Source organism: Anopheles marshallii, chromosome 2 (genome assembly GCF_943734725.1).
Source record: "Anopheles marshallii chromosome 2, idAnoMarsDA_429_01, whole genome shotgun sequence".
NCBI classification, from domain to species: Eukaryota; Metazoa; Arthropoda; class Insecta; order Diptera; family Culicidae; genus Anopheles; species Anopheles marshallii.
In genome coordinates, this window is record NC_071326.1 from 52,291,278 (window position 1) to 52,317,428 (window position 26,151).

General features: G+C 40.8%; 1 protein-coding gene across 1 annotated transcript in view; it reads right to left on the reverse strand.

Moving 5' to 3' along the window:
• Positions 1-23,854, reverse strand: part of LOC128718124 (uncharacterized) — a 99,623-nt gene extending 75,769 nt beyond the window's left edge. The window contains 2 exon segments of the mRNA XM_053811798.1: positions 12,764-12,981; positions 23,581-23,854. Of these exon segments, the coding sequence (XP_053667773.1) occupies positions 12,764-12,981; positions 23,581-23,854 (492 nt within the window).
• Between the last annotated feature and the right edge of the window lie 2,297 nt (positions 23,855-26,151).

Below are 26,151 nucleotides of genomic sequence, written 5' to 3' on the forward strand. Positions count from 1 at the left end.
CACAACTTTTACGATAATAAACGACAGTTTTTACTTTATGGTTTCCAAACTTTGCACCGATCCTGGACCAAAAACGTGGGTTCCACGCCCAAGAGCGAAAAGCTAACGGAGAACAATGTGAACTGTTTAAATATTTGATTGCACCTATCCTATCACTTTTCTCAGCTTGCAGCCATTTTTTCGCGTTTCTTTCCTTCTTCGTTTCTTTCACATACACACACACAAACACAACCTCCCTCGTTCCAATCCATTCACGAGGGGGAAAAGCTCAAACTTTCTATTCCAGCGCGCCATTTTGCTATTTTCATGCAACAACGCGGCCGGTAATCGATTCCCTGATCTGGTTCTGGGCACCTGTAGGCCTTGCGAAACCGTAATTAATCAAAAAGTTTCTCCCACGTCGCCCATCCCACTCTGAAACTTACGGACGTCAGGGGCTTGAGAACAAAACGACACCAAGACCGGCTGCCACGCTGTGCTACTTTCTGTACCAGAGTGAAATTAGGATCGCCTAATGAAGTACCTCCGCTTGGTGCAATCAATCGATTCGCAGGGCACCTTCGCTAAATGCCTTCCTGTGAAACTGTGTGCACTTTCTGGGAATGCTAGTGGCTGACCGTCTCAACCATCTAGAGAAAACCGAGCGAACGGAAACTTGGAACTTACTAACACAAATGGACATTCACTCCCTTTCCAGGGAAGTGGCTGGAAGGCGATGATGAGGCTACCGTTCCATTAGTTGAACGTGTTCGTCTAACAACTGACCGCTAATCCGACTCAAATTCCGCAACCGCACCCGCATACGCGTTAGTCGCTATCCATCATTCAGCGCGTGTCAGAAGTTTTGCTGTTCAGCGCTGTTTTGTTTTGCTGTTTCAAATCCGTACCCGATACGTGCAGATTGCGTTGGCATTTGTGAAGCTTTTGCTCACGCTTGTTCCGATACTTCTGGCACCGCGTGAAGCAAATGATTGGTCCCATAAAAGGACTTCTTACAGGTTTTTCTTGATCCTGGCTTGTGGTTGATTTTACAAATTGATGTATGTCTGTCCATTGCAGTAACACTGTGCGACGTACTTTGACGATGGTCGGCAATGTGTAACCCATAGAATCATTCAATCAATAGGTAGGCTTCCAGCATGATACGATCACGCTCATCGGATATTTTAATCTTCAAAACAGCCGAAAACTTTAACCCAAAAGTGTAGTACTTTATTGTGCTATTTTGCCGAATATGTACTATTTTATTATAATTTTCCAAAAGACGTGTTATTTGTACATCCTATGTGTTAAAAATGTATGCATTTTTTTTTGCTTTAACATTGCTATCCTTTTAACGACGCAAAATTGTGCATTGACTTATCAAGGTTCCGTCATCCAATAACTCTTGAGTGTTCCCAACAAGAGGAAACATAAGATCAATTACTTTCACTCGAACAATTTGGTAAGACTTTCGACAAACCATCGAATACACGGTGAAGAGAGTTTCGTTCTCAACACCCACAGCGTACTTCTTTTATCCGTTCCGCTAACGAAACCACCAGCAGGGGTGACGACGACTAGCGTTCAAACAAGGCGCTAGATTTGAAGTTCTTATACCGTCGGTGCCATGCTATGGCCGGTTCCATGGGTCAGTGCTTGCTTGGGCACAAGTTTGATATTAAAAATCATAATTAATGATCTTAATTAAAATAAAGTCATCAACGAACAAAACGAAAATGATGGCAGCCTTCTGCCCGTAGCCAGCTTCTCTTCGCATCCACCAGCTGGATGTCCAGATAAACAATATGCTAAAAAAAGATCTACAGATGCACAATCTCCCGAGGATAAGCATGATCCGGTTTGATTTAGATTTTTTCAGAAATTTTTCCTTTCTAGCTGTGATCCTTCTTTAGCTTTGATAATCCATCCATCTTTACATCACCATACAAAATAGGAACCGACTGGAAGGGTTCTGTCCGCGGTTCCTATTTCAAGCGCCGGCATCAAGCGCTCCATCGTAGTTGATGATTTCTTTTTATGTAATTAAAATTGTGCCTTCGTTTTCACTTATTTTCGTTGACAGTCCCTCACCAATCCGTACCCTACGGAAATTCGCTGTGTGAAGAATCGTTAATGTTTACTACCCATACTTATCGGTCACCGACGTTCATCATTGAAAAGGTTCACCAGCCAAAAACCAAATGGAAACCACTCTAAAAAGTAGCAACTGAAACGAATTGAGCATTGCGAAGCTTAATCAAACTTCACTTTCGGTTGTCGTGATAAGCATTACCTGTACTTTTTTATCTGAAGGGGTTATACCTGGGCGTGTCATTTAAAAAAGTATCCCTTCGACCTTTTTCCATAATACTTCTACAGCAACAATTCTGGGCAAGGTATGAGTAGCTTTCATCCTTAAGCGTTTGTGCATTAGTTAGGAATGTGCGACAACGAATTGAAACGATCAAGCAAGGTGCTTCAATGTCAAACAATTTATATTAAATTGTGCAATGGAATAATTCATCTTAGAGCAGGAAAAACAGAATGATTCAGTGTTGTATCATTATGTCATCTATTCAAGTCAGTTTTAGGATAAATTTAAGTTTAAATTATTTAGCAGCTTGGTAGTAACGTATACATTTAAAAAACGATAAATTTTGAACGACGATGAAAAAACTACTAAAGATAAATGAATGCAGTAAAGTTCACATGAATCCTGTGTTTAACAAGCATTCAGGAAAAATGATGCTAAGCCCTAGCTTTTTTCGCGAAATTGGTAATCAAATGCCATTCCGTATTGGCTTAAAAGTATTTAAATTTGCTTCTTTTATTTGAGATGCCTCAAAAAAACTTACCCACAGCTTTCGTGTGTCTTGTAATTAATTAATTAAGGTTGTAATTAACCATTTTCGAAGTAATTTTTACAAGTCGCTCCTTCTGGTCGATTGCCTGTTGGCAAGATGCGATTGATGTTCACAAAAACTTTCACAAAACAAGGTCTATCTAGTATTGGGACTTCTTCACTGCTAGGACAATTGCTTTAACATTCGAACAGGCAATGTCCACTATCGCGGCGGTCTCTGATGTGAAGAAACAACAATCATACTATCTTAAAATACCCATCACTTTATTAATATTAACCATCTTAGAATCAATCATATTCATATTAAGAAATAAAACGAGCAGCACCACTCGATTGTATACCAATTAACTGATGATTCACGTCAAAAGTCTGATTTCAATTATTGAACAGGATGTAAAGAAAATAAGAGATATTACTACAATAGAAGCAATAGAAAGTAGCTTCTACATAGTTCGGACATATTACAGGATTTTTTATTTATCCAATGCAATTTTTAAATAACAGCTATATCAAGATAGCTATATTATAGCAATATCACGCCTTTCCCATTGAACACGACATCAAACAAATTCTTTTCGCATATATCGCTGAATTTTATGATACAATTATCAGTCTGCATCCAAACTCGATGGCGAAGGGACGCATTACGGGAGCTAGAGATCTCACACACAAACAAAACAAATCTAGTAGAGCAGTGTACAAACCATACGCCCAACAATGGGCGCCAAGAAACGGATTATAAACAAGAGGAAATCCTCAGTGCCTCTAGGATCTTTCCACAAATCCGTGGACAATAACGGAAACTCTCCAAAAGCCGGAAGATCTGGTGATCAAAACCCTTTCGACATCCTACAAACGATCGATGATGAAGTGGTCAATACCAACACGACAACCGTAAGACAATCGACAAGATTACCACCACCAATCGTGGTAGCGAGCACCAACGTGGGTGATGTACACAGAAAAATAATTGCAGCTGGTGTAGTTAAATACACGACGTCCGTAACAAATAACGGTACTTTAGTACGTACCACGACCAGTAATGATTTTCGAGTGGTAGTAAACTACCTGAAACAAGCAAATACAGACTTCCATACGTACCAGTTGGACGAAGAAAAAACAACGAAGATCGTGCTGTTGGGTTTAACTGATAAGCCCCTGGAAGAGATCACACTAATACTAAAAGAGGAAAATGTCACACCAGCATCCATAAAAAAGTTGAGCATCAAAAACAAACGGTACGATGACCAGGCAGCGTACCTTCTTCACTTTCAAAAAGGTACTGTTGATATCAAAGTGTTGCGGACAATCACAGCGCTGGACCACCAAATAGTGAAGTGGCGATATTATTCGAACAGCAGTTCAATTATGCAATGTAAAAACTGCCAACGGTTTGGGCACGGTGCCGCAAACTGCTACCGACCTCCTATCTGCATGAAGTGTGCTGAGCATCATGGATCAACGACCTGCCCGGTGGCAAAGATTTCAACAGACGGCGTAATACCGGCTCACAAATTAAAATGTGCCAACTGCGGAGGCAATCATACCGCGAATTATTTTGGATGCCCGATCCGTATGAACAAAACCACAACTGAAAAACTAAAGAACAGGACCACAACACCTAAACAGGTATAATTTTCAAACAGTAGTTTCCCTCTCCTTCCTTCTACGCAATCTTCCCATTCGCATATTTCTAACACAAATACTAACATGATCACAGGGCAACGATCTAACCTTACTACCTTTGCCAAGGTAACTGCCAACAACCACAGTGAACTTTTCAATTCTGAAGAGATAATTGAAATAGTAAAAGAAACCTTCTCTTGCTTGAGAAATTGTAAAAACAAAGAAGATCAAATCTTAGTGGTTTTCAAAATTGTACAAAAATACTGTTACCCGTGATGGCAGGTTCCAAAAACATTAAAATTTCATACTGGAATGCAAACAGCATTTCCAATAAAAAATATGAACTCATTCACTATTTAACAAAGAACAACATCGATATCATGATAGTATATGAAACTTTTCTCAAACCCGGCCATTCTTTTAATGTGGCCAGCTATAAAACATACAGACTAGATAGACTACATAGTACTAAAGGAGGTATAATGGTGCTTGTAAAATGTTGCATAGAGCATAAGCTTCTTCCTTCATACAATTTAAGGATAATCGAAGCCATTGCTATTCAGATTCGATCCAACAATGTTCAGATCACGATTATTGGCGCATATCATCCCGGAGGTAATACTGATGCAGTTAAGTTCAAAAGTGATATGCAAGCTCTTACAAACACAAGAAATAGTTTTTTTATTTGTGGAGACCTAAACGCTAGACACAGACTTTGGAACTGCGCCTCATCAAATCGGGCAGGAAAAATTCTCTTTGACGAATTGCAAAAAGGACAATTTTCCGTATATCATCCAAACACTCCAACATATTTTCCGGTTAATCAAAAATTCAACCCCTCCACAATAGATATTATAATAACAAATAATAACCACAATATTTCAGATCCTCTAACATCCATCGACCTTACCTCTGATCACCTCCCAGTCAGTTTCAATATCAACGGGCTTTGTTTACCTACCAAACCCGAAACAAAAATTTTTGATTATTCAAATGCCAACTGGGTTGCTTTTAGAAATCATCTAAAAAAAAAGCAAAATAAATGTGATGGAATTAAATCTTAGTTCAATGCAAAATCAATCACAAGTAGATGAATTGCTAAATATATTAACAACAGAGGTTAATATAGCTCATGACCTTGCTGTGCCAAAGAAAACACCAGGAAAATTTAACATCATCATTCCTGAGTATATTCTCAAACTAATTAAAATACGCAATATGTATAGAAAGAAATGGCAGCGACAGAGACACAACACAAACTTCAAATCCATATATATGCACCTCAAAAACCTCATTATTGAGAAACTTAACCTAGTTCGAAACGAATCATGGACCAAAAATCTTCAAACGATGAATAACTTAAAAAACCCAAGCAAAGTTTGGAAATTTGTCAAAATTATTAAATATCAACCAAACTCGATTCAACATTTAAAAGAGAGTGGGAAGACACTATTAACTCATGAAGAAAAATGCGAGGCACTAAGGACAGTTTTCCAAAGTGCTCATCAATCCACCACTCTAAACAGAAGTCTGTTGGAAAATAAGGTGAACCTAACAGTCAACAAATTTTTCAATAAAATTTCACGGTCCAAATCTCAACCAATAGAACTGATAAAACCTAAAGATATTTGTAAAATAATAAAAAATCTTAAAGCGAAAAAATCACAAGGTTTAGACAATATAAACAATAGGGCGATAAAAAATCTGCCAAAAACCACAATAGTTCAATTAAATTTTATATTTAATAGCTGTTTTAAATTGGGATACTTTCCTGAAAACTGGAAATTATCTAAAGTTATCGCCATACCGAAACCTGGGAAAGATAGCAGTCTGGTTTCTAACTATAGACCGATAAGCCTGCTAAGCTGTTTAGGAAAATTATTCGAAAAAGTTATTTTAAACAGATTGAGAATACATACAATAGCCAATAGTATTATCCCAAAATCTCAACTCGGTTTTCAAGCGGGTCTTTTCACAACCCACCAACTGGAAAGGCTCAAAAACAATATTAGTGTCAATAGAAATATAAAAAAATCAACAGGACTGGTTCTACTTGATTCTGAAAAGGCTTTCGATTCCATCTGGCATGAAGGTTTACTATACAAATTGATTAAATTCAAGTTTCCAAAATATTTAGTCGAAATCATCTCAAGCTTCATTGCTAACAGGAAAAATGCAGTATTTATTAAAAACCATAAATCAGATATATACACCCCAGAGGCAGGAGTGCCACAAGGAAGCGTACTATCTCCATTACTCTTTAACATCTACACGGCAGATATTCCTAAAATGAAAAACTGTGAACAATACCTGTACGCAGATGACGTAGCAATCACAGCATCCGGTAAAAACGCAAAAACTATTATAAAACACATGAATACAGCCCTTTTAAAATACTCAGCATATTGAAAAAAATGGAAATTGAAAGTAAACGGAAATAAATCAGAAGCTATTTTCTTTACACGATTCACCCGTACAAACAAAATACCATCTACAAACCTACAGATAGATAATACATCCATAACATGGAAACATCATGTAAAATATCTGGGATTAACCCTAGATAAAAGAATTACATTCAAACAACACACTGAAAATACCATCATTAAATGTGAAAAAATATTTCGTTCAATATACAGTTTTTTAAACAGGAAATCGGTGCTAAACCTTAAAAATAAACTTTTGTCTTTGTGTGCATTGTGTTTATCCAATGCCATTTTTAAATAACAGCTATATCAAGATAGCTATATTATAGCAATATCACGCCTTTCCCATTGAACACGACATCAAACAAATTCTTTTCGCATATATCGCTGAATTTTATGATACAATTAGGATTTTTTTATAGCACTTTCTAAGCGGCATGCTTATGGAACAACATTCCATCAATTTGAAAATGTTAGCGTTCATTAATTGCTTCTCCGCGTACATTGCAATCATTAATTATACTACAAAGTACAGCCAAATCGAGAGAGTACTTTCCATTAAATCTAAAAATAGTCAGCACAGATACGAAGGGGGACCCAACAATCCAACAAGCGAAGACGATAAGAATTTCCATTTAATTGAACTAAATTCTCGGATGAATACCATTCCTTAGATTTCTAATTCGCGAAAATGAGAAATCGAACATAATCGAAACCATTCGCCCTTCCTTTCAGCCGTCCGGTCAAATTCATCGCTGTGCTTATTCACACATTCCAGCATCACACCGGGAATCAAATACACAAAGCTCTCCCATCCCAGAGTGCCTTTATTGAGGAAGAAACCTGTCAAGATTACGGATGCGGGTCATTGAGCAGTAGCGACGGTTGGGCTAACTTCTCAAACACTTCCGTTTTGCCCGTTGAGCGAGCGATTATGCAAATAGGCGGGGGAATCGAAACCAAGCCTTTGATCAAATGTGTAATGAAATAACTGCGCATAAAATCAGGTATCTGTACTAGTTAAAGCTTTTGGTCAGTGTGAACTGCTTGGTTCGATCTACTTGCGGTTTTCGGAAATTTAATCTTCAAATCTATAGCAAAATGCACTATTATGGTCGACCAACCTTGTGTGTGGAAGGTGCTCCACTTGTAACGCCACAATCAGTGGACATTATTTACACAAAACTCAAGCACGGCCGAGAAATTCACCCTACCTTGGAGTACCCGCAAACGCGTGAGTCGTTGGAAAACGATTCGATGCTGGGCATGGAAGGAGATTTTGTTTGCTTTCCGATGGTTTACTCTTAGCGTGTCTCATCTGGACCGGGTAACCGTGACCAGTAATCAACGAAAAGCTTTGAATACTGTCCCAAGCGCATCGTTGTATAACGTCTCGCAGATTAATTTAAACCACCCGTACCGTGGCCCGGGAAAGACAAAGAGAAGCGGTCATTATTTGGAGCGGTTACGGAACCGCGCGATCCACAACCGTGGGGATCACCGTCCTTCACGGCTCCTGCCACATTGCACACCATATGGTCAGTCCGAACCAGCTAACGCCTTACCTTTCCTGCCGACACACCAGCGTAACTGAACTGTGAAGCGATAGATAATCCAGTGCTGTCCGAATGTCCGGTAAAGCTCATTTCTTGATTAGATATGCAAATTGATTCATACCGCTGCTATAATACCGCGCCGGTATCTGATAAATCGCATCCCTGTCAGAGCAGCTTTTGCGTGTCTTTTCGTTGCCGGGTATACGGATTTCCAATGTGAACTTCCAGGTAATAACAGTGTGCCAATACGAACGGTCGAACATGATCGTCCCAAACGGTGCCAATGACGGGAATGGTGTGCGTGTGCACGCATTACCCATACCGTGTAATGTGCTTGACCAAGTGGAACTAATTGTTTTGTTGAAGTGCTGTTAAACCGCACCAATAGTACAGTCTTCGATAGTCAACCTTGAACCTTGATCACGATAAGACGTTGCCTTGCGGCAGTACGATCCACGTCGAGCGCATGACACAGATGCTTCGCATTGCCGGCTTGCGAAAGACACGTTTGGTTGATTAATTAGGCGCTCATTAGGTGGCGCTGTGTGCTGGTACGCTGGATGCGGCGACAAACTAACCCCGACCGGGAGGGGATTAAACCGTTCAGAATCGATGAACCCAGCGCCAGTGCGGACCAGGAAAACGGAGGCTCATTATTTCTTGACGCTTGAAATCTGTGCTCCCTGTCACCTGTCACTGCCACAGTGGAGGTGCTTTTCCCTTCACCGACTTATCCGGCAGACCAGACAGAACCATAACAGTTAAAAGCATTCACGATAGGCGAAGTGAAGATTTTCCCGAACCAAGAGAAATTCAGAAGATTTGTGCTGTAAGGAAAAGGATCGAAATGTTCTCGGTAGTTTGTAGCTGCAGCTGCTTGGCTGCTAGGACATTCTACGAAGCCTCGTGGAAAGTGTTGGGCGCGTATGGGGCTAATGGTCACGTGATTATCTTCCGGGTTTTATGACACCGCCACCTACTGTCATCAGCCAACCAATTTGCACTAGTACCGTCCCCATTAGGAAGTGTTGGAAGATTGGGACAAGTATCACACCCCGCTGGAAAGACAATCACGACCAACTCAACCATGTGCATGGTGTATCGGTAAGCCCAAAGCTTTGTGGTCAGAGGTAAGGCGATCCTGTGAGCTCATCCGTTGCGAACCCGGCTTCTGGTAATGCAGTACAACGTCGCATTGGGTGCAGTAAGTGAGAAGATATTAAATGTAATTGTTATGGTTAATTCTTTACGACAGCAGTCGGTCCGTTTACGGTCACAAAAGCGAGTAAATGAGATTGCTGGCCAAGAACACAGAATAGTTCGCCTTTTCTTTTTCAATGGATAGCTAAAGACACCGAGACGCAAAGAAGTTAATCTGCTGCAATTACAAACACACAGCAGGAACCGACCATTAAAGTTTAAATGATCATAATCTATTGCGAATCGCGCACACAAAAAGAAGCAAACTGTTAGTGCTGTCTTGTGTCCGTGATAGCACTTGTATACCTTATTCGCAACAAACAGCCGCGAAGGTGCGACTAGCCTGGATCCACTAATTGGATAATTTGAATTGTGCCCTTATTGCCTCGGGTCCAGGAAGATAGTGTCATTTATTAATACTGTATTTATACCTGCACAAATCAATTCATCCATATCACAATATCTTTCCGACGTTTCATCATTCATGGACGGTATAATTTAAATATTACTTAAATGGATTGTTGACAAATGGACACATCAAACCGGCGGTAGATCTTCAAGAACGAATAATGGCCGGTGTTTGCTTGAAGAAAGGTCAAACTATAGTCATAATCAAGATTGTCCCTAATCCATCTTTATCGTTTAGTGCCCTGTACAACTTTTATTGTTGGAAGGACCTTTCACTTTTCTTATGGTCGTTTCATCTCAAGGAGGTTGACTTGTAATCGTGCCTTGTCTATCAGTTCAATCCATTCCATTTACTGTCGAATACGCTCTTTGTCCAACGGATACCTTTAGTAAGAGCGGGGTTTGCCATCATGCTGTAGTGAACCTTTTTGACAATCAATGGGACATAAAATTTATTCGCTTTCCTTTTGTTGTTTACCGCACCTTACACACGTAAGTGTGGATCGGGTTCGATAAAGTGTATGCGCGCGTATGTCTGTGCTACGGATACCTAGCGACATGCGTTGCCATGACAACCAACTCGATTTTCTTCTGTGGGTGAAATCGTCAGATGTAGAAACCGTACATCGGTGTCCTGAAATACAAACTAATTAACGTCATGCACACGGGTTGACATTTTATATTCATGTCACCTACATTCTCCTCTAGCTCTTTCTATCTTCTTGTAAAACTCTTTAACCATTGCTTTAAAGATATAAAAAATCCCGTACTACAAACACACTACCGTACCATATGACATGAGCAATATCCGGTTTGTTTGTCCGGATTTGATCTTGAAGAATCGATAAAATGAACTTGATAACGTAACATCGCTAAACAGTACGGTAGTATACTTTTCCCGGGTTTGAGATGTAATCCTTTTCATGTCACATAACCTGCTTCTACATATAACTAGATATACAATACAAACATGACGAGAAAGCATAAAAAAATTTTATGCTGATTAATGGTTTTGGCCAGCTAAACGGCACATCCACTTAATTATCCAACTTGTTTTTAGAGTTAACAAAATCTTCTACAAAAAACAAAACAAAACACATCCGCTACATTTATCAACCACTAATGAGCACATAAAAGGAATACAGAAGTCACAGAAACACAATTAACATTTGAAAACATTTGAAGTTCGGTGATAAGAAACAACAATGGTCGTAAGTATGGTAACGGACCCTCTCATACATTCAGGACAATACACTAACCGAACTGTTAACATCGCGAATTGGCCACAGGAAAAAAGATCCATACCTTGGACAGGAGATAATATAGGTTACCTAGGAAGTACTCCACCAGGCCTGATTCTGTGAGCGCAATAAACGCCATTGTTGAAGATAAATGCCTTGTCAGTTGGCGATCCTTTTGGAAAACAAAACAAATAAAATCCACACCCACCACCCTCAACACACTGTCCATGCTAGCCGCATTGCCAACATACTAAAAAGAGTGCGGAATGGCCCAAGTTCGCCGCTATGTCGGTAACTGAGCAGCAGATGCCAGACGCAGTAGCGTTGCGTTCCTTTCTCAGCAACATTGTCATCAAATCCACACTGTGTGCGACACAGTGTGTCGAACGGAATCGTCTTCACCAAGGGGAATTCGGCTTACGAGCAATTTTATGTGCATTTTTCTGCCCGTTTTCCTCGCAGACAAATCCACGTGGGCGTGTGGGTGAATGCAAGTTTCAAGCACCAAACCGTGCGCGATGCGTGTGGCGAAAGCAAGCCGTGCGTTTCGTTTCATCTTATCTCGGTTGAAAAGAAAATCACTTTTATTAAGCACTCCCATCGCTTCCCATCGACGGAGAAGCGCTTCCGGTTGCGTTGATTCTGCACAGTGTTACGTTTTCGCAAATGGTAGACACAAACGGGGCGGTTACCCGGGCGGAGCGGAACGGAGTGGCCCGGGAAGCACCATCAAAGCGACGCTCACCGTTGAGCTGGGTGTGGTGTGAGCCAGGGTAAAGTAGCAGAAGGATTCACAACATACACAAAATGAAGTGAGAGCAAACTCAAATACATTCGTGCTCGTCACTTCACACCCCTCAGTCGACATGCTGTCGGGAATTACAGCTGAAAGAGGCCATAAGAATAGGAGGGCTTTTGGGTTATGGGCTTTATCGTTCATTTCCAGCATTTAATTGCTGCTCGGTACGAGACCTCGTAAAAGTCGAACCCGGTGGTAAAGGGAAAAGCCCTGAAGCAGGAAAGGCATTTATGCCTACTTTATCATGTGTGTGAGTGTGTTTGTGTGGCTGCGTGTTTTTTATACACGTACCTATCACCAACAGTACTGGGATAAAATATAAGACTTCGGCGTCACTACCACTGCATGAATCATAGCCAGTCGAATCTAATCCGTTAGATAGTGTGACGGATGACAAACGTGATAACGATGATGATACGATGCTTTTACAACGAAACTGACTGCAGATGAAGAACACTTTCGATGGTGAACCACATTGTGACATTGTTTCACCATATGATAGCACCTTGTGGCTCCTACATTAGGTTTCAGTTGTGATGTTAATCAAATTGACAGTGAAATTATAATCATCTTACTAATTTTATGGAATTTCTTTTAGTCTAATGACATTAAATGGAATGAAAGAAATATGGTTGTTAACTACTGCTGCTGGCAATACTCACATCAACTTTAATGCCGGTAAATGGGAAAATCTTTGCTGGTGGATTTTCAAACGGTGAATATCGATAGAACTCCAGTGTGCCTCGGTACCATTTCACTGAGTAGAGTGGTGCACCCTCCATTTCATAGTGACAGTGCAGCTGTGCCTCCTGGCCGCGTCTCACCCACGGTGGTTTGATGGACAGTGAGAGATTCCTCAAACCGGTGCCGGTTACCGAAGCTGTAAGCAAAGGAACAATAACAAACCACTCACATTAATAAGAAGATTCACACAACATGCTTTGCCATTATCAGCCAACGAGAAACCAACGACTAAATGACGTGAAAATCGAACTGAAATCAACGGATCAATGGAATTGAAATTTATATTCCCGACCACCATCACCCTTCGACGTTACTCGTACTGTGGGTTCTTTGCCGGTGCAATCTTTCCCAAATCTCTTCTCGCTTCTACACCATACGAAAATGTAGACCGCATGAAAAACTGGCTACCGGGTTGCATACGCGATTCGTCGTGGATCGGTGTGCGGATCGGTGTGAGCATCCGGCGGGAAGCAACCCGGAAAACTCTCCTGGGATATAAATATCCCAGCATGCCGCACCGCGTAGCAAAACGTTGCTGCCAAGGCTAGCCGACTCAAAGCGAAGACGAAACCGTGGCAAAAGGATCAGTGACCGAAAAGGAAAAAAGCCTATTGACAAGAAGTTTATCGGATTCCATGGATTTTCAGCCAGGGCGCATTTTTCTTCGATGAAATTTGATTTCTTTATTTGGAGTAAAAGTTCACTTTGATTTCTCGCTTTACCCATGGGAAGGAGATTGGTTCCGATCATCACACCATGGCGCGTTGCGTGCGTCGTGCGCCACAAAACCTTGCCGTGGCTGCTGTTCGTTCTTTGCCTTTCAGTTCTCTTCCTTCTGATTGCGTTCTTCCGTCCCTGCCACTAACCCGCACCGCGGATGCCTTTGTGCGAGATGTTAGATGGCAGCGGTTTAGCGAGGGTGAATTGATTCTTGGGTTCTTAGCCGCTAACAAAATTCCCAGATCTACGCGTGGCTGATAGTAACCATTTCATGGAACGAGCTTTTTCGGGGGTTTGTGAAGCGATTCCTATTATCCAACTCGTTTGTTCGATGACAATGCATAACGTGGAATGATGGAATCTTCAATTTTGAAAATTGCACTGCCATTTTTAACTTCTCTGTCGTTCCGTAGAGCGTAATTGCAAGCTGCTTTTGCGACGCAACTTACCACTTTAAGTAATGCAATAATGTGTACACACTACAGTTACTTTGCGGGCAAAGCATTAAGAAAATGTATGAATCCTCCCTCTTCTTCTTCGCATCATTGAACTCCTTCCAAGAAGGTACGGTTCGGTTCAAATAATTTTCCATTCACGAGCGAAGGCATAAATCACAGGTCTTCAAATTATCACAACATTAGTGAAACATCGACAACTGTTGTGATAGCTTTTCAATTACCCGTGTCGCCCAGCAAAGCAGCGGCTATCTTCAGATCTTGATCGAAACACTTTCATTCCATTCCGAACACGAACCTCGAAGCCGTTCGCACAATAAATACATCCTTAACGCCCCTCCTAATTCATTTGAAAACGGCTTCTGAATATCAAATATTGATCATATTCCCGAAGGCCCGGATGGTCGTTTATTTGGCGATCTGCCTTATCCCCGCAACTGTTTCATATTGCTCACGGCAGGCGCGGACCGAAATCAAATACACGTCCCTCCCACAAGCCACAGTTGCCGTACGCGTTGGACACTGTACCTTCATAAATAGAGCCCGCCCGCCTTCGCACGACCCTATGCAAACAAATCCAAACGCCAAACGGCCTTTTGTCGGCAGGTATGTGTGCAAGGTTGCGCTTTACAGGGTGGCATGGAGGTATGGTAGGAGGGTCAGGGATTCTCCTGTAATTTAACGCGTCCGACGAATTTATCGTACTTGCCTATTTCCACGCGGTCTCTTGTTCGCAAGGACGAATAGAAACACAATTATAGACAATGCTCCGATAAAACCAACCTTCAAAAGCGAAATAAAGAACGGAATTGGCAATTGATTTACCAACCAACAAAGAAAAAACGCATACCACGCACGGCCATTTAAGGGGCCGTATTCTTTAGCCTCGGATAAAACGCTTAAACCTCGAACGAAAGCTTGCATATCATTGTTTCGCCCTCGGTTAGCGAATTTGGAAGCATTTCATAGAGCGAGAGCTAATTGTTCTGCTCGATCAAAAACTCACTCACCGTTCCAATTTCACTTCAAAGTTAGTTTTCGGAAAAATTATCTTACGGCCGGTAACGAAAACTCATTCGCAGCGTTTGGGCCCGCGAGTTCCGTTCAAGTAAAAGGGGGTTGATGAGTTTTCTCATCATTATCAAGTAATTGTGTTGACACAGGCCAGTGCGGTTGCTAGTCTCGGTTGACTTAATCTCAATTTTTCATCGCCACTGTCTAACGTTATCTTCATTGGCGCAAGTCATCAAACTTCTTCCACGCTCATTCCACCGACGCCAGCCAACGACGGATGAATGCCGGAAAGTAATAAAGCTGTTCCAATATCAAACCGTTACCCCCCGGGAACCCGTCGGTGTCTAAGCTTAACGAATTGACAGCACAAATCGAACACGGTACCACCGTGTGGAAATGGAAACGAATCAATTTGAGACAAACTTTCCCCGGACGAACAAAATCTACCGGTACATTTGCTTTTCCAGCCTCTGTGTCCGGATTCGTGCAAAGCGTTGGATGTGCGCCCACTTTCACCTTTCGCCAGGCGAACCCGCGAACAGCGACGTTTTATCATTAAAATCACCATTTTCGGGCGTACTGATTACTTTTCTATTGCCATTTCACACCCAAAACTGTGTTTATTCGAAAGTCATGTCGAAATTCGTCACCCCGCGAACCGAAGCATCTCAACCGTGGCAGCATGAGCCTAACGAGCTTTTTCGGTTTGGCTGCTTCGTCATTGTTTGACCTCAGCACCTTCCAACGGAACCGCCCGTTCGGAAAAACCGTGTGCTTGCAGCAAAAGTTAAAATCGAAAAGATAAATATACACCGCCGGAGATGATGCGACGACCTCGGCCGTGATCCCGCGAAACGTCAAACGAGACGCGACAAAAGTCACCGTGACGTGTCCGTCGCTGGCCCATCATGGGATCTGCCCCATCGTTGTGTCTTCAAATTTTTTGGAAAAACTTTGCTCTTCCCCATCGTGCATTATTAGCGTGCCTGTAGCTGTTCCCCACAATACCAAAGCACGGCGAGAGAGATTTGCGACTATTGGAGAATAAAAAAAAACACACCCCGAGAGAAGGGGAAATACCTCGTCGCGGAAAGTATTCCACGAACAATGATCAGCTCGCCTAAGGACGACGATGGATGATAAGATGTTCTAATCTTGCTTACCCTCGTACTTGCCCCATCCATGCGTACGAGCGGAACAATGGAACCACGCAATAGAGCAAAGTGAAAAGGCAACCACCATTCTACCTCTCGATGTTTCGCTGATTAATTGGCGATGTCTTTATACACTGAAATGATTTTATAATTTCGAAAGTTAATTTTTGTTTACTCTCCTGACTCCGACTTCTAGCGTTTCTGTTTGACAAGGCACGGTTGGATGTCCGGATTTACATACCCCGGCACGATAGGATGCCGAACGCGTCAACTAATGGAGGCGTCCAGTGCGCCTAACAATGGAGACGCCTGGTGCTTCACGATGATGAAAAACGACCTTTCCTGAGTAGGTTCCGTTTCTTCGCTTGAAGAAAGCTGTTGTTCTACACGTTACAGCGATGTGCGCAAAAAAAAACAGAAATAGAATTAAGGCATTACCGGTACAACGCTGCGGACCGTTCATTTTTGGCGTGTTGCTTTCTTAATTTGTTCGCAGCATAAAAACGCACAAGTTAAGTAATTCGGAAACTGTTTCCTTTCGAGCTACAGCTGAAACCAAGCAACAAATGTCCATTTCATTCGTCGCAAATCGCAACCCAGCGTATTGCTTAAGCTTCATCTAATTTACAGATAATAAATGTGTGTAATCATTTTTATCAAACCTAATCATATCTGCCGTATGGTTGGTTGGCGAATCGTTTTGTTACTAGATTTATTTCTATCCAATCACAGTTCTCGAAAAACTCCCCTGCGGGTGAAGGGATTCGAAAAAATACTACCCGTACGTGCCATGTCAACCCTTTGCATCATTTCAACCACACCGGGGTTCGCCTTTACATAAGCACACCGTCCAGAAGATTTATCATATCCATACATCGTTTCTTACAAACAACCACAATACGCAAGTCAATGAACTGGAGCACATCAGCAATCTCAACAAACACATCCTTTGCCACATTTTTATCGAACTTTCATTTGCCTTCGTCCCGCACATTCCACGCCGCCGTTACGTTTCCAAGCGCGATCTCGTGCTGGGTAAAAATGATAAATGTATCATATTTTTCACTTAATTTCAGCTTCTAGCCAACCAAACACCGAATCTAACCGAAGCGGAAACTTCCTTTACGCTCCACGTTCCGTTTCCACCTTTCTTTTAGGGCCCTGAAACATACTGCACGATAGCACAAAAAATATATATATACAAGTATTCTCAACGGAGATGATTTATTGAAACTTTTGCCCATCAGTTACGTGCGTTGCGGAAAAAGGATAAGAACGTAATGGGACGACCGAAAGTGAGTGAAAAGCATGCTACAAGGGTGAGCAAAAGCAGTGAAAGTTGCTTCAAAGGTTAGAAGCAAAAAACTTGTCATTACTTTATCACTTCTGTCCTGGTGCAATGTACGCTGAACCACATACACATTAAACCACACATGGTTCTGTAAATCTACTTGCTCCCATGTGTTAGCTTTCTTTTATTATGCTCGTTGCTACTAGAACGGTAGGCGTCACCAAAGTCATCTAAAACGTCAAGATAAATGGGTCCAGATTACAATGTTAATACATTAGACCGGTGTGAGTGGCAGATCGAGCCAGTTCCCGGTCGGTGCCCGAATAAAAAAAAATCCCAAAACGATACTTATCAAGCGTTTCAAGTGCCCTGTCCCTAGAATTCAAGAGTTAAACCGACACATTGGCTGTTTGGGGACGGTGTTTCGCAAAAGAAAGAAGCTCCTCACATATCGATTTCCTTTTTCAAGCCACATAGAATAACTGCCTCATGCGTAACCAAACCTGTCACACGAAGTAAGTTCTGTTTCCTTTTTCCTAATACTGTTCATGTGTGTTTCTGGTATGTTCTGGTATTTTCTCTCTTAAGACGAAGTCAGTGTCGTAGCATAGAACATAACAGTCTATCAGAACCCCGACAAATGGGCCACAGAACGCTGGCAAATGATGTATACGATTTTCTCAAGCTGTCTCACAGTTGCCGTCCTCGGAAAACGAGTCACACATCTAACACTGCACTGCAACATACGGTGAAATATACACTTTCGCGGGATCATTGGACTTTTTTCCTATCACAAATCTTCATCTTCAAATAGTATTGTGTGTTTTTTTTTCCTTTTCATCTAAAGTCTACAGGTCTACAGTTAACATCTAAAAAGTATCGGAGAACTTAAAAATGTCTTCATTTTCCACTAATTTATAACAAAGAGATCATTTTATTTGTCAGCTCTTTAATATTAAAATATTCGTAGTACATTATCTTTTTCTTTATCGGTATAACAACCTCGAGAGGTCTAGTGGCCTGCTATTTCTTTTTGGCTTTCTGTGACTTTATTTACTCGTAGCTGGATAGTCAATCCTGCGTACGGGGGATAGGATCCGACTGGGTTTTAGTCCGGTCCGTTCTTGTGAAGACTGGCATCGTTACCATCATGCCACCGGGCCGCTCGGTAGTAGTATTCGTAGTACCTTAGTAGTTTAAACTTTTACTCGGCTGTTTCATTCTCATTCGATCTTGAAACCAACGAAAGGTAAATATGTTCCTTTTAAATTTATTAAACGCAATATATTAAATAAAAATATTGGTTTTCCTTTTTTCGCGTATTTAAGATAATAATGATTGATTGTGTTCTATTTTCTGAGACACAATACCAGTTTATTAGTTTTACAGAATGAAAGTTACGATTACAATAACGAATAAAAGTTCTTAGGACGGAGACCCCTTAACGTCCGCTCGTTGGTCTAATGTTAAAACAATGGTTTCAGCTCGAGTGTGTCAACCGAACGCACACATCACCAGGTTGCAGTCCCTGTCACCTGTGAGTGGAGATGAAGTATGGTTTACCCTACGACGTGCTTCATCCCGGTTGACACACACTCTCGTGTTGACACATTGTATTTTCGATAAAACAATAGCCAACAGCCATACAATATTAACCATACAGATCAAAGTCGGTAAAATTTGATTTGATATCACATTACATGCACATAAGAAAAATGAAACAAAATTTTGACAGCGGTGGGTTCGATCTTTTGTCAGTTGATGTGTGTCGTATCGATGTGTATCGTTGTGTGAGAGAAAATTTACGTATCACAATCGAATTCAAAAAACGACAAAACATTTTTCAATATGGCGACCGCACCAAGGTATAAGCCCATTTAGTTACTTTACCCTCTTTGATACAGATACACAACTTGAATCTTTCAGCGAAACTGTGCTACCATGAAGCAATTGTGTGAGTTCAGAACCTAAAACAGGACATCGCTTTTGACGCATGTACGCAACGATATATCGACCAGTTGGTGTTAGGTGAAGATATATTTCCATAGAAAAGGTTTATAGTTTGGAATTGCTATCAATACGACAATGCGGCACAAGGTACGATTTATGATAATGTCATACGAACACGAAGCATTCTGAATCGCGGAAATGAATAGAGTTGGAAAACACAGGTGTATTCGAAGCTCGGTTGCACGCAAACTACAACGAAGACACACGGCAATGAAGCTTCACAGCGGTGTACAAAAGGAAAGATTACTGGAAACAAAGGGCCACTCACAAATGTATTGAATAAACGAAATCAAAGAGCATTTCACAGCCACACTTTGATTATCGTTGATTTGACTTGCCTCTGCTTCGCATTCCATGGCTGAATATTTGTTACCAGCTTCCGAGTTTTCCCGTTTGCCTCTACCAAGGGCGAGTGTTGCTATTTTTTTGTGTTGCGCACATTGCGCATTTAAGCTTTGAACTTTATGTACTTGCTCAATTGCTCGTTCATTTGCCATGTAGGGCCACGTTGTGCAAAAAGGAATGAAACAGGAGATGAAACAAGGAAAGCCATTTCCACGCAGGTTAAACCGTACCATTACCTGGAGGGAAACTAATTAAAGCAGAAGATTAATAGACTCGTTTGTTCCACCTGCCTGTCTGCTGCCCATCGGATTGCAATTGGTTACACTTGGATACCCATTTATTTGTTTGTGCCTTAGGATGAAACGCGCTTCGTACAAAAGAAAATGAGCAAAGACCACCAACATGCGTCGTCTCGGCTTTGTACGCTTTTGTAACGTTGTGGCCATCCTGTGTCTGTCTGGGTTTGGAATGTTGGATATCTATTCCTAGGGGAGTCAAAGTGCACATTTGGAGTGGTGATAAATTTGGCAATAGTTATCAATAGCGTCAGTCTACCCCATGGGTATACTAGATCTCCTATCAGCATAGCTGCCCTGAAGCAAGTAGCAAAAGCTCGATCTGAGGCAGGCTAAAACTTCCTACCGACTCGTCTGATTACTTTCACACGTCTCTAGAGCTTTGTCAGTCAGCATCTTAAGAAATGCAGAGCGGCTTGAGATGCATCATTTGCCTGTCGCATTGGGACTCAAATTAACCTTCAAAGCCTTTCGCATCACTCTGCGGAGCGAATGCATAAATCAGCATCCCACAATACGGTCGGGAACGTGCAAAAGTGCAAAGCTATGCAAATTTCCCTACCTCCTTTCAATCTACAATCCTCATCATTGCTCAGCCATGACGCCCAGACGACGCCAACCACAAACGAGCTTCACACATCGAGGCAGATAGTTTCGCAAACTAACCCTTCGCACTAAGATTGTTCAATCAAGCCAGGTGGAATTGGCGGACTGTGAGATTCGTCCAGCTTGTATCGATTCTTTTCGACGAGTAGCACGAATCCATTCTCACGCACACGTCTACACAATGGACGGGAACCCTTTTTCCGGGATTGACTGAGTACAATCATCACCTTTCCAATCGAGCAGAGTTCGCCGAATGTTCCGAATCTTCGAACCTTCACAGGTGAAAACGGGGTTTAAGACCACGACCAGAACAAGCATGATATACCGATGTTGCGGAGAAAACTCTACTGGACGAGGTGCTTGCGCGGCGAATGTTGCGAAACCGAGCTTGGAATTGGAACACAACGTCCCTTTTCAAACAAACTTTCTATGTCGCAAACGATACCTGTGGGTACCTGCGATACGTGGCCTACTATGCTAAACGCTGATCCTTTCTGTACGGAAAATACTCTTTCTCTACCGCAAAATACAAGTCCACCGTAACGAACACAATCTCGGGTTCTCGGGAACACTCCCCGAAATAGTCCGTTTATTCGATTTACTTAATGATGCGTATTAAGCAGGATTTGCATTTGTTTGGCACTCGTACGCGACCTTACCACTACATCTCCCACAAATCGTTCTCGCAAATTTCGCTCGCTTCCCTACCACATTCTCGGGTTCACTTCCCTTCTCGCTTATTGTGACAAACCCCAGTGTATCGTTGGGTGTTTTTTGAGGGGGGAAGTTTCTGGAAAGTTTTACCGAGTTGATAATCGTGTCGATTCTTACGGGACGCGATGCTCTTTGTGACGACCGTAAGCGTAGCCTGCATGCAAATGGGACCATAGCCGTAGTCGAGGCTTGCATACCTTCTCCATTGCCTTGTCACGTGCGTTCCACCGTCCGGGCCATTGTCGCAGAGCAAACGGCATTAAAACGCCAAACTATTCAATGCTATAGAACGCTACTGCACTCCACCGTACGAGGTTGAATGCTAAAATAAATAAAGAATTAATTTGTTGTTTGTAGCAATGGCTGCAAGAGCACAGTACTGTGTACGGCAGTTTCTAAGCTGTACGTCAACATTGTTTCACCGAAAGTTTTCCTATCCGCATGGGAGTTGCTCCGTGTAAATGACACCGACCATGCTGCCTCTTCGAAGCCATTTCGAATCAATACATCTATTTCATGTATAATTAATCACAAAAAAGTTGACAATACGACAAACGCCGTCAGCATGGAGAAATCAATAAAATAATCATAAAGAAATAAAAAAATTGTTTTTAATCACGTAATTCCGTACTGAAGGTTACCTTTCTACTAATGTTATAATATCCTACTATCCTACAACACCTCTTTTAAACAAAATTAATAATAAATAGCTTTATCTTTCTTTGCCTTGGGTCTATTCAAATTCTCGGCAATATACGGCCGTTGTTATAATACCGAAAAAGAATGCTAACGTACAGCATAAAAGTTAATATGATTTTTACTCATCTAAAATATTATTCTTAGTAATACGTAGCAAAATGATTATAAAAGATTTGCTTCAGTGCAGTGCAGTGCATTCATTGAAGTTGTAACGTTAATGAAAGAAATTACAAAAATGATGAAAAATAAAGGTTACAAATAATATTGCAGGTAATGTTTTACGATCAAAATGCAACTAAGAGTAAGCAGTGTATTTACTAAACGTACCTAAGGCTGTGTAGCATTTGTTCCCTGTCGAAAATGAAATGCCATTCCAAGAATAACACAACCTTGACTTTGAGAACATTGACAAACATAGAAAGAGAAATGAGCTTAACAAAGAAGAGTGACTTAAGAAGAGTGATGAGAAATGAGTGACTAAGGACAACACTAAATAAATTTCACTTTATATACGGATATTGTATTTTGTTTTTTTATTTTTTATTTTATTTTATTTGAAAAACTGGATAATAAAGGCTAATGCTAAAAATTTAATGTTAGAATGACAAATTAATTGTCAATTGAAATAAAAAAGAAAAACAAACAAACCCCCGATGTTTTCGCAAATCTTTGTATGTAGAATCTTTCAACAGTTTCGTGCTTCGTAGCTGTTGTTCTCAATCCTACTAACGTTCAATCAATGCATGGTTATAAAGATACGTTGCATGTTTGATTCATTTTATAGTTGGTAAGAAATGAATGCGTTATGTTATTATTACAAAAATAAAAATCATTTGCTCCACCCATCATGATCCTCGGTTTTCTGGCCAAAACTGGTAAAGTATTATATCCATACTTAAAAAATACCAGCATATTTTCACTCTCCAACGGTTGAGGTGTGACAGAAATCACATTACAAGCATAAAAACTACCATCTACAAAGACTTCCCAACATATTTGTTGCTAACCACAGTGTCATATACTGGTAAAAAATAGGTCAATCAACAATCGTCCCATAAAATAAATATGTATCTCTCACAGCAATCGTCACGACGGCAAGGCTGATTTTTACGGTCGAAGCATGGAAAAGGCGTAAACATGTTCAAAAATATCAAAACTTACATAAAATTCAAATAAAACCGTCCAATTTCTCAACCTCAATAAATACAATGCGTTTCACTCCCCTTTTTTATTATATCACACAACCATACATTAAATAAAAATAAAAAAATTAACTGCAAAATGTTTTTTTTTTGCGTGGTTCCATTCCTGATTACCATTTCATTTTATGATTTTTTTTATATTGCTGTTATAGCTATTGCAAAAATGTGAGCTGCAATATGTATGTGCAACTTGCCAGTGACTTTTAATTCGCTTTTAACCGATACCTACCACAAACTTGTGCAGTAAGCAAAACGATTATGGCATTTACGTAGACGCATTTCTCTTTATCGGCCATCACTGTGAGTTCTGCAACGAAAAAAAACAATGAGATAAAGTTATAAATACGTTATGCCATACACAACTTAAAGCTAAATCAGACGACGGAGCAATAAATTGAGCGTGCGGTACGAATAATGCATAATGTTATGTGTGCGTATGATGAATAACATGAAGTAGATAAATGTGACGAAGAAAAACAAAACCAAGCAGTATTTAATAACATTCATAAAGAAAACTTTTCTCCTGGCGCATTCTTGTACCGTGGTCGGTTAGGAGGACAACAAGAACGGGAGCGCCAGGACAACCACGCTCAACATTCAAATCTCAAACACACACTAAGCCACCACACACACGTACCAATCCATCCTACATACGTTCACTCAATTAGGCATAAATATTTTATGAGAAACAGCCAGTTAGCCAGCCACCAGCAAGCAAAAGCTTCAGCCGGCCGCAAAAGACATCCGGGATAAAGCTAGGGCTGCAGCCTCCTAACGTTCTAGTCAACTCGCCTGCAACACCGCAATCCGGTCAAGTCAGTACCGGTGGGTGGGAATAGCAGTTTCAAAACGAAGAAATGGTAAACAACGAGCAGAACATAAAAATTATGCATAATTTAGTATCACAAGCCATAAATCTCGCATTCGGGGAGGGATTCGGTTCGGCTTTCGTTGCTTTTCCGAATTTTGCTTTACCACCGATGTCAGCTTAATACTATGCTCGTATGGCACAGCTTCAAGGTTATGCTTCCGAACGTAAAGCTTAAGCAGTAGTACCATGTTTGCAAGGATTTTGTTAATGTTCTACCTACATTTTGCGTTTTTGGTTTGATCTAAGGCGCTAGGCACAGCAATGACACGGCGTCGTTACGCTATTTTGAATTCGTTTAATGAAGTTGTACACCGCCATCCACCTCGAACATTTTGCATTCCAGCGGGCAAAATTACTCTACTGAAGCAATGATAAAATAGTCTAGGATTTACTTATTAATTCTTAGCGTAACAATAGTGTAAATCCGTGCGAAGTCCAAGTTATTTCTTCGACAATCATATAACTTTAAAATTTGAAATGAGTTTTAGTATACATAAAACGACACACAAGTTCGTCCCGGCCAGGTGATGTATTTGGTGGCGCGCCGGTTCCACACGACAGAACCGGTTCTAAATCTCATCCGTACCGTTAATTACCCTGTAGCTAAGACTGACAACCCGGCTACGTGGCAAAATAAGCCAATAGGGCCTAACCATGCAAACAAAAAAAAATAGACTTCAACTTTCTTTTAAGAACAAGATAAACAAAATAATCGACAAACTACAATATTTGTTGATCGTAGATTGTTACAACGTCTAATCTAATCTATCTGTATCTTTAATCTAATGGATATATTTAAACATCTCAACCGAGTATGCCCGGGATAAGGCAATTCGCAAGGAGGAAATGCCTTGTAAAATTTGAAATATTTGTAAAAACTCAACACTACGTTGATAATACGGCAAATGCCGTCATTATGGAATAAATAAATAAATAAATAAATAAATAAATAAAAATTTAAACATCACAACAGAAATATGGTCCATATGAACTAGTGATGAGAATTTCGTACCGAACCTTCTAGTTTCATTCCGTTCCCTTTGTGGGACGATCGAACGTAGGAGAAAAAAAAACTTGGAGACAATAAATAAAATTAATTGCTTTCCATGTAAACAAGCAGAAAAATTTTAACCTTCTATCTGAAATGTGTTATACGTAACGTTTAGGATGACACGACTACTTTTTATTAATTCAAACACTAATACTAAAAGTATACACAAAATTGGTACGAAGATGTACAGATACCTTCAATCAAACATTATTTCATACGTAAGACAAAAACACCTGTTCAATTGTTTGGTGGTGTTGTTCAGATAATCTACAAAGCAGTACAACGTATTGGATTGCATAACAAATAAATTTCCTTGTTGTTTTTATATTTTATTTTGTATCCCATACTCCATATTTGCAGTGGGATAAAAAAAACGTAGATGTCATACCAGTGTTTTTCCTATCGTATCTGTCCGAAAGCGATTGGAAAGGCATAACACAACCGCAGGTTCTCCATTCGTCAAAATATGGCCGAAACCCAAATAAACGCATAGCTCCCTGTCCATTTGTCGCCTATACACCTTTATCGCAACAGCAAACGAGAAGAAAATGACCCAAAAAAAGTTCGCCACGGATTGAACCTACGGATGGTTGATTGATTACCCCGAAGGCTCATTCGACACGGAAGAGACACGAACCAGCGAAGCGCACGGCCAAGCATAAAATAACAGCAAGAAAGCACATATTGGTAGCATGGTAGAGGACAACGACAGTGACCACACGTCCACGGCCATCCGAAAAAAAACAGCTGTCAAATAAATCAAACGGTTTGAAGTGAAAATCAATTTAGAAAAAGGATGGCAACGAGGTGGCGATGAAATTTGATGGAACACCCATCGCAACATAACAAGAACGATGTTCATTTTTGCCCGACAAATG